This window comes from Dasypus novemcinctus, chromosome 7, assembly GCF_030445035.2.
Source record: "Dasypus novemcinctus isolate mDasNov1 chromosome 7, mDasNov1.1.hap2, whole genome shotgun sequence".
NCBI lineage: Eukaryota > Metazoa > Chordata > Mammalia > Cingulata > Dasypodidae > Dasypus > Dasypus novemcinctus.
In genome coordinates this window covers 15,483,411-15,498,993 of record NC_080679.1, presented here as the reverse complement: position 1 = coordinate 15,498,993, position 15,583 = coordinate 15,483,411, and the positions used below count along the sequence as shown (strand labels likewise).

General features: G+C 37.5%; 1 protein-coding gene across 10 annotated transcripts in view; it reads right to left on the bottom strand.

Moving 5' to 3' along the window:
* The window catches only part of SPHKAP (SPHK1 interactor, AKAP domain containing), a 175,614-nt gene that overhangs the window by 116,713 nt on the left and 43,318 nt on the right, over window positions 1-15,583 (bottom strand). For all 10 annotated transcript variants that reach the window (XM_004453852.3, XM_004453855.3, XM_004453853.3 and 7 more), the window contains one exon: window positions 11,404-11,509. In XM_004453852.3, coding sequence (XP_004453909.2) covers window positions 11,404-11,509 — 106 coding nt within the window. The remainder of the gene's footprint in view (window positions 1-11,403; window positions 11,510-15,583) is intronic.

Below are 15,583 nucleotides of genomic sequence, written 5' to 3'. Positions count from 1 at the left end.
TTACTGGTCAGAGGTTTGGGCAGCCATAGGGCAAGCGCAACAGGTCATCTACTTACGCAAGGGTGTCAAAATATTGTTATTTTTTTAACATGGCATGATAAGGCACCATCCTTTCCAGTGTGACACATTATTTTCATGAGTGCACACTGGAGATAAGGAGAAAAACATGATACAAAATAAGTGGAGCAAGAGAAACCCATTAAAATAGCCATGGGCATCCCTCAGAGAAGAATCTTTGGGCCCCATTCCTGTTCTAGATTCTTGCTAGGAAAACTCTTATTTTTTTCTTATACAAGAAATCTCTCTGCAATGCAAGTGGGGCAATGAGATTTGTTTAGCAAGTAGTAAAGATGGCAAAGAACTGATTTGAAAGAATGCAGGGGAAGAATTCTCTTGCAGCTACTCAAGCTACACCTATTTGCTCTGCAGTACAATAATGGCATCTCTGCTGTAGGTAACATTTTCTTCATAGAATTATCACATAGTTATAAAATTTACCCCTTTTTATTGTTCAGTTCCATGAGTTTTGAAAACCACATATAGCTGTGTAACCGTCATCTCAATTAAGATGTAGAATAGTTTCATCACCCTGAAAAATTCTTTCCTCCTTTGTAGTAAACTGTGCCCAAAGTCCAATAATCTGACAGCCACTAGGCTGACTTCTCTCCCTAAAATTTCTAAAAGATCTTGTGTATGGAAACATATAGCCTTAGTGACCACATCCTTACACTTAGAATAATATGTTTGAGATTTATCTATGCTGTTGTATGTATTAGTATTTTTTTTTTTGTCAAGTAGTATTCCATTGTATGGATGTTCCAAAGATTTTTTAAAAAATCTATTCACCAGTTGAAGAACCTCTTGGCTATTTCCAGTTTCTGGCAATTAAGAATAAAGCTGCTATAAACATTCACTTATAGATTTTTTTCTGAACTTAAATTTTTGTTTTGCTTGGGTAAATGTGTACAAGAAAGATTACTTTGTTACATTGCTCTAAAAGGTATTTACCATTTTGCATTCCCACCAGTAGTGTATGAGAATTCTAGTTGCTCTACATTCTTACCAGCATTTGATGTTGTCAGTTTTGCTTATTTTAAGAAGTATGTATTTCACTGTGATTGTTTCAGGTTCAAGGTATTTTTTTTTCCCCTTTTTAAGATACTACTAAAATTATTTTTTAAATTTCTGTTCCATACTGGTTCAATCCATATTCAAAAGTACTAGTTAGGCTCTATATTTGATGCTAACTTTGTGCTATCATTTCTAAGAAAAGGATAAATGCCATTCATATTAAGTTTCCATTCATTCATTTAATAACTCTCTGTTACGCACATATGGTTAACAGAGTGGGCACAAGAATGGTAGAATTGCAGAGAGGAAAATTTGGATTTTGGGAATTGTTTGGAAATTGTAGAGATGTATCAAGTCACACTTGTCTATTTCTGGCATATCAGAAAAAAAGTTAGTTGACTGAAGAATGCTTTAAAAGTTGATCAGACAGTTTCCTGCACAACCATGATAACTGATTTTGAATCTCAAATGTAAAATACAAGAAGTACATAAAGCAGCTGTACGCAGGAAATGCAAATGTAGTATAATTTATATGTGATCTGCAATGGTTTGAACAGGATCAAATTGGATGTATAAATAAAAGACAGCTGATTAATTACTATTTAGTTGTTCTTTAGAGTCAGTATAATGCTGTGATATTTACTGGCTCAGTTAAGGGAATGTACTATTTTAATGTTCAGAGAATCAAAATACAGGAAGAAACACACATGCAGGCAAGTATATGAGGCACTTCAAGGCATACCATTGATTTTGGATTATTTTTGGTAGATGTGCAAAATATAGGCAATGAAGGATTTGCCACTGGACAGGGGACAGTGGATTTAATGGCCACATAACACTTGAATACTGATGCATGCCTCTGGCGTTTTCTCAGATTCTTCTTTTCTTGGGAAGAAGCTATAGGAAACAACTGTCTTTTAAGATATCCATTCATTTACCCTGAGTAAAAGCAGATAATCATAAAATTTGCCAAGGGGTACATCTGCTTTTTGGATACTCCCCGCATTGGAGAGTATGAGTCCTGATATGGGTCTTTCAGGGTAAGTCTCAGTTTTAGTTTCCTGGCTACTAAAACAAATATTATTCAATGGGTTGATCAAAACTATGGTAATTTATTGGCTTATGGTTTTGACACTACAAGGCATCATCAGGGCTATGCTTTTTCCTAGAAGATTGTGGCATTCTAAGGCCAGCTGCCAATGATCCTTGGTCTTTGACTTTTCTTTTCTGTTACATGGTAATGCACATGGCGATCTCACCTGGATTTCTCTTCTGGGTTCCACTGATTTCCAGTTTCTTTCAGTGACTTTCTCTGTCTGAATTTCATTCTGCTTAGAAAGGACTTCTTAACTGAAGTAACCTCATCAAAATGTCCTATTTATAAGGATTCATACCCACAGGAATGGATTAAGTTTAAGAACATATTTTTCTGGGGTACATAGATTTAAGCCTAGCAAATGTAGACAAAAAAATGAAAGTAATAATTTTCAGGGATTCACGACCACGTTTAAAGGGTCATATTAGTCAAAGGGGTGCTGATGCAAGGTACCAGAACTCTGTTGACTTTTATAAAGGGCATTTGTTGGGGGTAAAAGCTTACAGTCACAAGGCCTCAAGAGTCCAACTTAAGACACCATAAGAGGTATTTTCTCACTAAAGTCGGTTCCACTTGTTGAAGCAAGATGGTTGCCAATCTCTGCAAAGGTTCAATCTTCCTCTGTGGAAGTAAGATGGTGCGCCTGGTCTCTCCTTCTTCCTTTCTGTTAAGGCTCTGTGGGGCCAGCTTCTTGCTTTATTAGCTGTAGGCTGGAGGGCTCATTTCTTTCTGGGCTTTCTTAGCCTCTCAGGGCTCTAGTTTCTTCAGCAGCAAACTGTCAGGTGAATGGCTCAGCTTTCCCTGGGGCTTTAGCTGTTTGAGCCGTCTCCTTTCTGTCACATGGCAGGACTGAAGTGACCGAGTTCTCTCCTCTTCTGTGTCTATGGAACTCTCTTTCTTCATGCACCTTCCTCTGTGTATCTTCTTGAGTGTCTGTTTATATAGCCCCAAGGGGGCAGGGACTCAACCTGAGTTACATCCTAATGTGGTCAAATCAAAGTCCTAATCTTAACATAATTTAATCAAAGCCATCTCAACTGAATCTAATACAATCAAAGGGTATCACACTCAGAGGAACAGACCGGTTTACACACATAATATCTTTTTTTGGAATTCATAGATAATATCAAATGGCTACGAGGATATTCAAATTTACCTGAGCCATTTCCTCCCTTCCCACTCCCACACTGGAGGAATCGAAAATTTGGTATTTAATCGGAGGGACAAGCATAGTAGTATATGGGAAAGGTGGATTGTATTTGGACTAGTGGTTTCTTAGATGGGGGACTGAAAGTGATGAGAGCACCAGTGATAGGGAGCAGGAATGGATGGTCTCCCTTTCACTACTGAAGACAGATAGGGGAATTTTAGATGTTACATTAGAGATTTTTAATATTAGACCCTTTCCATTTCTGGATAGAGATATTTAATATATAACATAAATTTCTGGGTAATTATAACAAAATTTTTTTTTAAAAAGATCACTTGCCTAGTTCTAATAGTGCAGCATCATCTTCAATTCCACAAAATGTTCTAAGCTATTTTGGGTTTTCAGAGTCCTACTTTTTCATTAACAAAAGGCACTGCAAAATCCTTCCAGGAGTTCCTCACATATAGCATAAAAGGATGCTCAAGAAACAGAGCTGTAGAAGACAGAATAAGTTGAACACACACCTTAAACACTGGGAATCAATTGTTGTAGGGAGACAATGAGTGGTGAATAGAAGTCCTTAGTGAGTCCTGGAATAAGATGCGCTGAATCATATTCAAACTCTAAAATAAGCCATAACTGATAGTTTTAAACAAACTTTACCATGTGGGATTACTGAATTTACATTTTCCAAAGAATAAGCCCACCAAGTAGCAAATGTTTCAGTGTACATCAGGCTGCCTTTGAAGGCTAGAGAAGATGTCTAGCATCTTGACCTATGTTTGCTAAGGGCAGAGGCTTCTCTCCCAGAAGCCTTCAGTATTTATATTCTGTCTTCAATGTAACCCTGAAGCATCCTAGATGTCAATGTGGTTCAGGGCATAGAGAAGTTTCCTTAGGTGGTCTGTAAAAATGCCCTGTAGTAATCAGGGTTTTCTAGAGAAACAGAACTGACAGGAGACATTGGCTCATTTGACTGTGGAGATTGCAAGTCCAAATTCTGTAGGGCAGGCCACAAGCTGGGGATGCTGAAAAAAGTTTTCAATGAATTCCCCAGGAGAAGCTGGCTGGCTGAAGTAGAGATGAAAACTCTCCCTTCTGAGTGCTGGAATAATCATTTCTCTTTGTAAGGCCTTCAACTCACTGGATGAGACATCTCTCATTGTTGAAGGTAATCTCCTCAGTTGATTTAGATGTAATCAGTCATAGATGCAATGAACTTACTTATGATTTAAGTCCACTAAATATCCTCACAGTAAATCAGGTCAGTGCTTGCTGACCAAGCAACTAGACATCATAGACTGGTCAAGTTGGCACATGAACTTAACCATCACATGCCCCTCACAGGGAATTTTGTGGCTGGCTCTTTAGATGCAATTAGGCCTTAATCTGAACTCTTGCCTTCTTGACATTGCTTACCCCCCAACCCCTCTTCTCAATGCCTCGATGGCACCCCAATCATGCATGACTTGACCTAAATAGTCAGAGTTTATTCTCCTGTTTTACCCTTACTGCCACAGAATGCTAATGATCTTTAATCCGAACTGCATCTCACCATGGTTCATTGTTCTCTCCTCCCACTGTCTCTACACAGTTTCCACTTCTCTCCCCCTACTCCTGCCCACACCAAGCTTGGACTCCTAACCCCACCTTGCATCCCAGACTCCAGTCTCCCTTTGCTCTAAGGAATTCCCTTAGAACAGCATTGTTAACTTTCCTTAAATATCACCTTTAGTGAGACAGTTCTCTACTTTCTTAAAAATCTCCCTGTTTCCTTAGTCCTTCTAGTTACTCTTACAGAATGGTGATAACACAAGATAACTTGCCACGTAACACAAATTGGATAGGTCATTCTTTGCTATCAGAGCTGGGCATTAAGACTCTTGCCGGGATGCTTAATCAAAGAAGAGCATCTATAGAGCTAAGAGTGGTTACATTCCAGGGTTAAAAACCCAGTGTGTTCCTTCATAGAAAGGCAACTATAGTTTAAACATTATTTCTTTTCATTTTAAAATTGTTTTATTTTTTTATCTTTAAAATTTTTCCTTGCCTTAAGGAAATAGCTTCTACGAATATAGAAAATTATAACAATTTTCCATCAAGGGAATACCAAGCTTTTAAGAACAATGAAAGAATTCACTCCCTGGAAATACTGCTGGGGCTTTCAGCCAAGAGCAATATAATTTTGACTAATAAAAATGTCTTTAGAAAGATGTATCAGAATCTGAAAAAACCTACCAGTTTCTATGCTCATGCCTGCACACATTAATTAAATTGCTTTAGTTAATTACATGTCATCAAAAAGATATGAATTTAGATGAAAGTGTATTTTACAGAATGAGATGAAATGTCAAGGGACATCATTCTATCTTCCTTTGGATGGATCTGAGCCACATTTGACAGCAAATTTAAGTCAATTTAAAGGTGGCCTGTCATGGCAAAGAATGCTCTTGAAACTTCAAAGAGTCGATCAGATGTCATATTAAGATCAAACTCTGCCTCTGGGAATCCGAAGTGTTTTCAGTCTGCTGCCTTTGATAAGTTTAAAGCAGATTTAATTAACATGACACAAAAAAAGAAGATTTGGGTTGTTGATTTTTCTCCAACAATTCTTTCCTTGCATGAATGTTACTAGGAGACTTGGTTCCACCATTTCCAAAATAGCATGTAAAGTAAAAACATGGGTTGAATATATCCAGCTATTGTGGAAATCTGACATTGAATATAATGCTTGCAAAGTAGAGGAAAATATGACAGATATCAATAAAATGAGGGTATATCATGTTCTATGTTCAGAGGAGTTTTAAAATTCCATTTAAGTAAATTTCACTTGGTGAAAGATCAGTGATTTAGAATCAACTAATATTTATTAAGCATCTACTATGTGTCAAGGGCTTCCATAAACTTTTTCATATGTAAATTGACACCAAAATATAAGTCAGAAAGGTTACAAAACTGGCCTAAAATCACATAAGAATATAACTCTGGTCTTTGGATGCCAAGTCCAAGTTAGTTACGTGACATACTACTGGCTTCCTAGAGATAAAATATTTTAATTTATTATAAAGATAATATAAAGACCTTTCATTTATTGTTTAATGGATGCAGGGCAACATTTATAATTATTTTGCTCACTTACTGGAAAATCTCTATTACCCAGTTTAACAACAGTGGTTGCATTTGTTTTATTGGCAGGACTGGCCCAATGACAAGGAGGGCCAGTCACAGGCAATGTCTATGTGAGATATAATTCAAGGGATGGCACGAGAGTAACTGAGTGCTCCCTCCCACCAGCAATTCTTTCTCTCCCTTTTATATTACAATATGTTGGAATCCTATCATTTTAAAAGCAATATTTTGTTGGATCACACTGCATACATTAAAACTTCCCTTGGGACTGGGTGCTCATTAAATTAGAGATGATATATATGTTATCTCACATTCCAACTTTGATGCTTAGAGCTCTGGGATGAGTAGAATTCTATGATCATAGCCACATTCAGTGGGATCAGTTATTAATGTCAGTTAAAGGACAGAGCAGTAGTAGTAGTAGCAAACTTTTTTTTGGTCACAACTATATTAAGTTATGCAGTCATTAATACCTTGATATGAATTTACATGAAAACTTTCCTAGCTCTTACAAGAAGGGGAGTAAAGAAAGAAGACATAAGAGAAGAGCTAGGATGACTATTTATTTTGCATATCAGTATACTTTTGAGAACAAAAGATGGTTAATTAACAAAATGCCAGAACAAATATTTAAACTGTGACTGGGTAGTTTGGACAAGTTATCTCTGAATAAAGGCAGTCCCTCAATACCAAAAATATATATTAATGAGTGCCTCCTTCAAGTAGTCCACCAAATTCTCCTTTCTGAGGCTATGCTTTTCCACAGCTCTGACTGCCAGTGACCATATTTCCCCAAGAGCAAAGAGGAACTGAAGTAATTATGCCTGGTTAGGATTCCTGAAACCCTTAGAGATTCACTGTGTGGCACATGAAAGAAGTTCAGTCGATGTGCAATTTTTCAGAGGCTGATTACCTAACAAATGCATTATCTTCTGGACCCTGGTCTTATTTCTTCCACCAGTTCATTTAGCAATATGTCAGTTCTGATATGAAGGTTTGATGGGGAGAAGATGAAGCTATACCATGAAATGAGTCTGAAGAATTACCAATAGATTTCAATTATCCATGTTACTCTTATTGAAGTTTGATCGACTGCAAAGACTGATGAGTCATCTGGATAGCATTGCTATTTCTAAGGTACTACTGTTCTTTGTTGTTTCTGCCTCTTTTTTTCAGATTATACATTGTTTGTGCATTTATGAGCATACATATCTTCATAGTCCGAATTTCATTACCAGTTATTAACTAGTTTTAAAAAGAATTATCAATAATCAGTCATCTTGCAGTAATCTATAATAATGAAATAATTAAGAAAGACATGGAATCATTCCATATTCGGATTCAGCTTTCCATCTGCTAAAACAAACAGCATGCCCTGTGTTGGCTTAACAATAAGAATTTATTGGCTCATGGTTTCAGGGGCTAGAAGGCTTGCTTCCTTCTGGGGTCGGTATCTCCTGGCTGGCAGGCAATCTTTGGCATGCCATGGCTTTTCTGTCACATGGCAATACACATGGCAGTGTCTTCTCTTTTCTCTTTGGGTCCCATGGATCTCCATGCTTTCTATAGCTTTCTCTGTGTCCAATTTCAGTTACTTATAAAGACTTCAGTCATATTGAATTAATGACCCCTCATTCAGTTTGGGCGCACCTTAACTAATAACATCTGTAAAGGTCATATTTACAAATGGGTTCACTCCCATAGGACCAGGGGTTGAGTGTTGAGCATGCCTTTTGTAGGTGACATGATTCAATCCCAACATATTTCATGCCTTTTTATTCAGGGCCTGTGTTTTGGGTACAAAGAAGAAAGCACTAGTGGGTTATTCTTCAGAAGGGATGCCAAACAGTTATAGTCCACATAATACATGGCCACTAGAGTAGTCTCTTATACACAATTATTATGAAAGTTCAAGATATTATAAGAAATAAAAGGGAATTTACTATTAATGTTAAAAATAATATTACCTGCCCACAAAGGTGTTGACTTCTACATTAATTTACAATAGTCCTTCCTAAATTTGCCAGGCCATCCTCTTCATCCAATCAAACCTTGCTCATATTTCAGAATGCAAACTAATTTCCACTTCCCTTTTGAAGATGTTACTGTCTACTAAAGGTCCAAGGTCTTTCTGTGCCCTTAACTTTTAATACCATTGATTGTCATATTTTACCTAATGAAATATTTTACCTAATTTGTACTATCTTGAGATATTACTTAATAAAGTTACCTTACATAATTATTTAACTTATAAATTATTGTTTGACTTTTCACATGAGAAATCAGTATTATCTTCCAAATCAGACTGTGGGTTCTTCAAGGCAGGTCCATTTATCATCTGACCTTGTATCTCTCCACAAGAACTAATTGAGTTTTGCATGTATTTAGGTTGAACCCTATGAAATTGCCTTAATATGTGACCATTTTTGACCTGTTAAAAAGATAATTTAATGTTTCAACCTGCTAATAGCTGTTCTAGAAATAACTGTGGAATAAGTGGGATTATATTCAAAACTTTAATTTCCTGTTTGTGAGTATATATATATATATATGCCCCCACACACACACATATGTCCTGATGAAGTAATATAGAATAGATGATTAAGCTTTAATTTTAACTTTTCAGGTTAATCTCTACTACAAAAAGCTCTATCAGTTCAGTTGCCTCCAAATGTGCTTTTTAAAGAAATGACTATGATCACCTCTTTTCCAGGGAAATGATTGCAGCTGAGGTAACAGCATAGATTAAAAATTCTCTCAGCATGGCTATACTTATACTGAATTATTTTCTGATACCAAACACTTGTTGATAAAATTATTCTGCAGAATAAATCAATAATTATTAATAATTAAATAATTTAAAATCATTATTTTGAGGGCTTATGCTGTAACAGGCATTGTTCTAAGCCCCTCACATGTATTAACTCATTGAATCCTCACCTCAACCTGGGAAGTAATACCATTTCCATTTTTCACTGAAGAAATTGAGTTTATGAAGAGGTTAAGCAATTTGCTCAAAATCACACCACTGTTTAAGTGATGAAATTGGGTGTCAAATTCAGGCAGTTGGCTGCAATTGTTTGTTTACAATTATACTACACTGACTCTAATCAGTAGAAATTATACTTTAAAAAAAAATTAGAAGGAACTTGTGGTAGTTTGAGGGTGTGAATTCCAAAAAGAGAGATTGTATTTGTAAATTGGTCTACTCTTCTGGTTGTGATCCCCTTTGATTGTATTAGATTCAACTGAGATGTCTCTGACTAAATTATGCTAAGATTAGGGCTTTGATTCGACCACACATGTAGGGTGTGGGTCACGGTTGAGTCCCCACCCCCTTGGGCTGATATTAATGGACACTCACTCAAGAAGATACACAGAAGGCACAGGAAGAAAAGAGCTCCATAGACACAGAAGAGGAGAGAACTTTGTCATTTCGGTTCTGCCATGTGACAGAAAGGAGAAATCTCAACAAGCTAAAGCCACAGGGAAAGCTGAGCCATTCACTTGAGAGTTTGCAGCTGAAGAGACCAGAACCCTTCTGCAGCTGAGAAGGCCCTGGAATAAACAAGCCCTCCAGCCTACAGCTGAGACTGGAAGAAGCTAGGTCCATGGAGCCTTAAGAGGAAAGAGGAAGACTGAGCCCTCAAAGAGATTGGCAACCATCTTGCTTTACACATGGCAATAGATTTTGGTGAGAAAATACCCCTTACAGTACCTTGAGTTGGACTCTTTAGAGTCTTGTAACTGTAAGCTTTTACCCCAAATAAATACCCTTTATAAAAACCAAAAGATTTCTGGTACTTTGCATCAGCACCCCTTTGGCTGACTAACACAGAATTGAAAATTATTTAGTCTTGAGAAATCAGCACCTGGTGAAAATTTTATAATTTGGAATTACAGAGAATTGAATAGACTATACCTAGGGCTTGGAACCTAAAGTTTTAGCTATTTTAGAGTAACTCAAAATCACTGAGTTATAGTACTCCAGTTTCCTGTATTGAAAACTGCAATTTATAGCATTTACTTCTCCATTGGAAATGTATAAGAAGAAAAGGAATCATAGATCATATAACATTTGATAGTAGCAGCCCTTAATTAGTAAGACAGTTTTATTTTTATATTTGTTTATGAATGTATGAATGCAAATACATTTGTAAAATTCTGTTTAAGGCTACTTTTGTATAATGAATATATGTACTCTATTGCAAATATTTGTCAATTTCACTGGTACTTTTAAACTGGTGAGTTACCACATAGAGGTCATGCAACAGAATAAATAATGCTGCTTAACACAGTCTCATTTGAAATTCAGCATCAAACAGTGGCAAAAACACTAGGTGGGGGATCAGGATATTAGGCATTTCTTTCTTTAGTTTTCTCTGGGAAAATAAGGTGGTAAAATGTGATGATTTTATGTTCAAATGTGTCAAACAAATGACAACATTCTGTAAGTGTCCTAAAGCAAGATTTGTTTACAGACTCTATATTCTAGGAAATGCATTTCTATTTTCTAATAAAATGAGCCAAAGATACACATCTCTTTAGGAAAATATCGAAAGGAGAACAGTCATAAATTTTTCTTGGATATAGACCTATGGGCTCAATATAAATGAAACCATTGAAAAATATGTGAAATTTTTTCTGAAAAGAAATACCAGAAACTTAGCCAAGGTTAAAGTATGGGAAGAGGGACTGAGGAAGAGATTGGGGTTGAGGTGGTAGGGAGTAGGTATAATTTTCACTTTATACCATCTGAAATACTAGATTTTCTGATCATTTGCATGAACTACATTTTTTTTTAACATCATCACAAGCTATGTGGGCAGCAAATTATGAGTCATTTTGATGTTTGGTTTGTTATTTATTTTTACCTTTAGGAAAGGCGCTTGAAAGTCAAACTAAGTTTGTGTTCAGGTTCAGCCTGTGATAATAAAGTGGTGTAAGGCAAGATTACCTTCTTACATGCTGTGATTGAGCCACCCAAGCTGCTCCCTGAGCTGCCACTGCCGCTGCCCTGATGTGAATCCAAAACTTCATACATCGGTGGGGACTCCAAGTTGCTGTGTGTGCCCAAAAACACAAAAAAGAACACATTCCAGTGAGTCATTTTACATTCAGAAATGAAGACGGAATGAAACATGCTGTGGTTTATCAAAAACCATCTTCCAGATTGCATTAAACACTGCAAATCCTCCTGCTGACATTGCCATTTTTTGTTGTTGTTGGATTCGCTTTTGTAATTTGTGAAACCTCCATGGACTACTGTGTTGTGAACATAAAACTGCAATCCAATGCCTTTCACAGAGCTTAGATGGATGCACTTGCATCTGTCTTCTAGCAGTGTTAGCATCTTTTCTTAAGTAGGGAGTTTTAAAACCCTAGTGGAGTCATTTTAGTAGCTACCTTAATTCAGCTGGTCCTATAGCATCACATAATCATATTTTACTTCTGAAAAAAGAGAAGCATAATATTAATCAGAAGGCAAGATGCTACCATGAAAACAATAAGGAGAATTTGCAGGTCATGACTCTATCATCTCAAAAGGCAGTATTTTAACCTCTGTTTCTGAAATTCCAGACTTCTATCCCTGCTCCCAAGTCTGTCAAATCTTAGTGGGATTGACTATGTACCGTGATGCATAACTATTTTGGAAGCTTTAAATCTATTTCTGCATCCTCCAGGAGTGATAAGAAATTGAGATTAATGCTGAAACGGCTTTTCATGATATGACTTGAGATGTAAAATTGAACCTAATTTAAATACAAAGAGCCCTCTGAGTCTTTTAAACATTTCCAAATATTTCTCTACTGGGAAGTTTGGATTAAAAAATATATTGATATTTCAGGTATATATAGTCTATTTTTGGTTGCTTTTGACCACATAGAATATGTACAATTCATTAAAATACATTTTGGAATATGATCTAATAATTCTGCATGTAATTCAACCCAACATGTAAAGTTTTTCTCTTAAAAAGGCTTCAGATAGAAGATTCATTAAATAAACAACATATTTCTAACTAATATGTAACCCTAATATTTTACCTTCTAAACTAGTTAATTTTCATTGCATTACAATTAGCCATAAGTCAGTGTATGAGTGTAGTTTGTTAGCACAACCATTATTAATTACTATGAATGACTTTTTTTTTCTGACTACTAATGGTGCTATGTAACAAACCATAAATTGAGGTAAAATTGCACAGAATACTTGAAGTAAAATCTGTTTTGTTTTAAATGTACATATATCATTTTCTGAGTAATTATGGGACTATAAGGCTAGCACCCATGATATCTCTGACTTGGGCGAGAGAGTTTAAAAAAAAAAAAGAAAGAAAGTATTTGGGTCTAGATCCTGGCTATCACTTTCTAGCTCCATGACCGTGGGCATGCCGTATAATCTTACTTGATCTCAGTCTCTTCATTTATAAAAGTGTTTAAAATAGATTCTATAATGTTGCCTACCACTGGAAGTCCCTTGCAGAATATCATAGCAGGCCTGTGTTTTCAGCACTTAAATGTATAGATTTACCACCACAAAGTTGGGCCTATAACTTCTTAAGCTGCCATTTATTTATTTATTTATTTATTTATAAGGCATTTTTATATTAAATTTTATTTTATTTTATTTTTATTAAATTGTCCTTTTTTTAAAGCTACATAGATCACAAAAAATGTTACATTAAAAAATACAAGAGGTTCCCACATCCCCCACACCTCACCCCTCCACTCCTCCCACATCAGCAACCTCTTTCATCATTGTGGCACATTCATTGCATTTGGTGAATACGTTTTGGAGCACTGCCGCACTGCATGGATAATAGTTTACATTGTAGTTGACACTCTCCCCCAGTACATTCGGTGGGTTATGACAGGATATATAATGTCCTGCATCTGTCCCTGCAGTATCATTTAGTGAGGTAACAAGCATGCTACCATCGTTGGGCAGGCCCAGCACGTTGAGATGAGGCCTCGTCTCCTGCTGGGTGAGTGCTTGGCGCGGGTAGATTGTCGGCCCCTGCTACTCTTGCCCATAACGGCTGCCTCCTCTATCTCCACCCAGCATCCCGTCTCCATAGGGGCCGCCCTAGGGTAATCGGCCTGCCTCTCCCGCGCCTCACCAGAACCCAACCCACAACTTCCCCTTATCTTCTGCCCCAGTCCCCATATACACCCCGCCAGAATGATAACCTCACCTCTGCCCCTTTACCTAGCAACAGCCTCCAACAACCAATCGGAGGTCGCCTTCAGCTTAAGCCAATCCGCACCCCACAAGTCGCCCCTTACCCTCGTACCTCACCCCCAACCGTCCCCCAGCCAATTAGCGGCCTCCCCTCACAAACATTGCCTTATTTGGCTCAGCCTTGCTACTGCCAGCGCCCTAGCCTATATAAACGCTTGTCTTCCTCAATAAAGCAGACGGGTTGCCACCACTCTCCGTCTCCGCAGCATTCTTCGCACCGCTGTGTGTCCGCCCTTGACACCACCCGCTGTCCGCCGCGCGCCCTCAATTTAGGACAACTCCAAGTCCCAAAAATGCCTGCACATCTCACTTCTTTCCTTTCTCTGCCCTCAGCAACTACTATGGCCACTTTCTCCAGATCATTGCTACAGTTTCTTCCATTACTAGTCACAATAGCTCTACAGTAGAATACCAGTAAGTTCACTCTAATCCATATTTTATTCCTCCATCCTGTGGACCCTGGGTTGGTGATGTCTCTTTATCGAGAGGGGGCTTGGATCCCACATGGTTGATGGATGCGATTCTCCTGTTAAGCTGCAATTTAAGGATGACTCCACCTCAAACCCAACTGCAGATATTCCTCTTAATGTTTTCTAAGTGTTGACAATTTTTGTCCATAGGAAAGTCTGGCCTATACCCAAAGGACAAACAGGTATGAGTGTTAGGTTCCAAATTTTTACAGGTCGAAGATAAGACCACAGACCAAGCTAATCTTGGTCTCTATAACTTGACCCACGAGTAAAGGAAATCACATATTATTGCTTCTAGGAGTTGGTCAAGGTCCTGTGTGCAGGAGTTTAGGAAGACAAACTGTAGTGTGTACACAGCTAGGCATACTATGGCTACTGTGCCCCCAGGCATCTAGCCATCCTAGGATATGTCCAGCATTATCATATCTCCTACATCTTTTTACAGGGTTAGCAACCTGGGGAGTGGGAAGTAGGCAAATTGAGAAGTAAGGCTGAGATAGCCCTCAGGCTGCTCACCCCTGATAAAAAAAACCAACAGAAGTAGAATTTCAATGATCTCTGACTGCTCCAGGGAGGAATCACATCGAAATTGGGCAGAGTTGCTTAGGTCTGGTTCAGGAGGCAATTTGAAAATAGAGAAGAGTAAAAGATCATCCTTGAAAATTTCTTATTTGCCCATGAAACACATTGTATATGGCTTTAGGCAGACAACCTGTTAATGTACATTTTATGTAAAGTTTAAGAACTGCTGAGCTAGCCCCGGGGTAGGAAGAAAGGACAATTATTCACATAGATACCTTGGTATAAAAATCCTTCTGCCTTTTTGACGACCATGAAATCCTGTTGTAAATGAAGGCAATAAAGAGAATTTGAAAGTGCCTTTGTTTGCTTGCAGGGCTTGCTCCAATTGTTGTAATGCTAAACATGGACAGCAAAGATACTTTTGCTTATTATGTTGAGAATTAAATGAGGTAGAGGTGTCACACGGTGGAGCTAAAATCAGTGCATTACTTTAAAAAGTGTAATGCAACTCCATTACACTAATATGCAAAGCAAATGTATCTTCTGGTTTCCAGAAATGTATTAGGAATCAATTTAATGATGCCTGCTACCCAAATGTATACATACTGAAGAATTCTCTTTTAAACTATGTGACATGCGCGTTTCCAATAGGTGACTTTAAACACAGAGCAATCTGTTCCCATGCTTTTTGGACAGTGATGGAATTTTTAAAATATTTGCAACAATGCTGTCCTTGATCCCTAGAGAAGCAGAACATTTGCGGTTACATGATGAAGCAGAGATGGAAGTGGCATGAAACTCATGCATTTATTAACATGAGTTAAATTGACATTAAAAACTGCCACCAAGAGACAGTACAGCCTTAAAATGCGCTCCTAATGGATAAGGCTGCAGATTTTC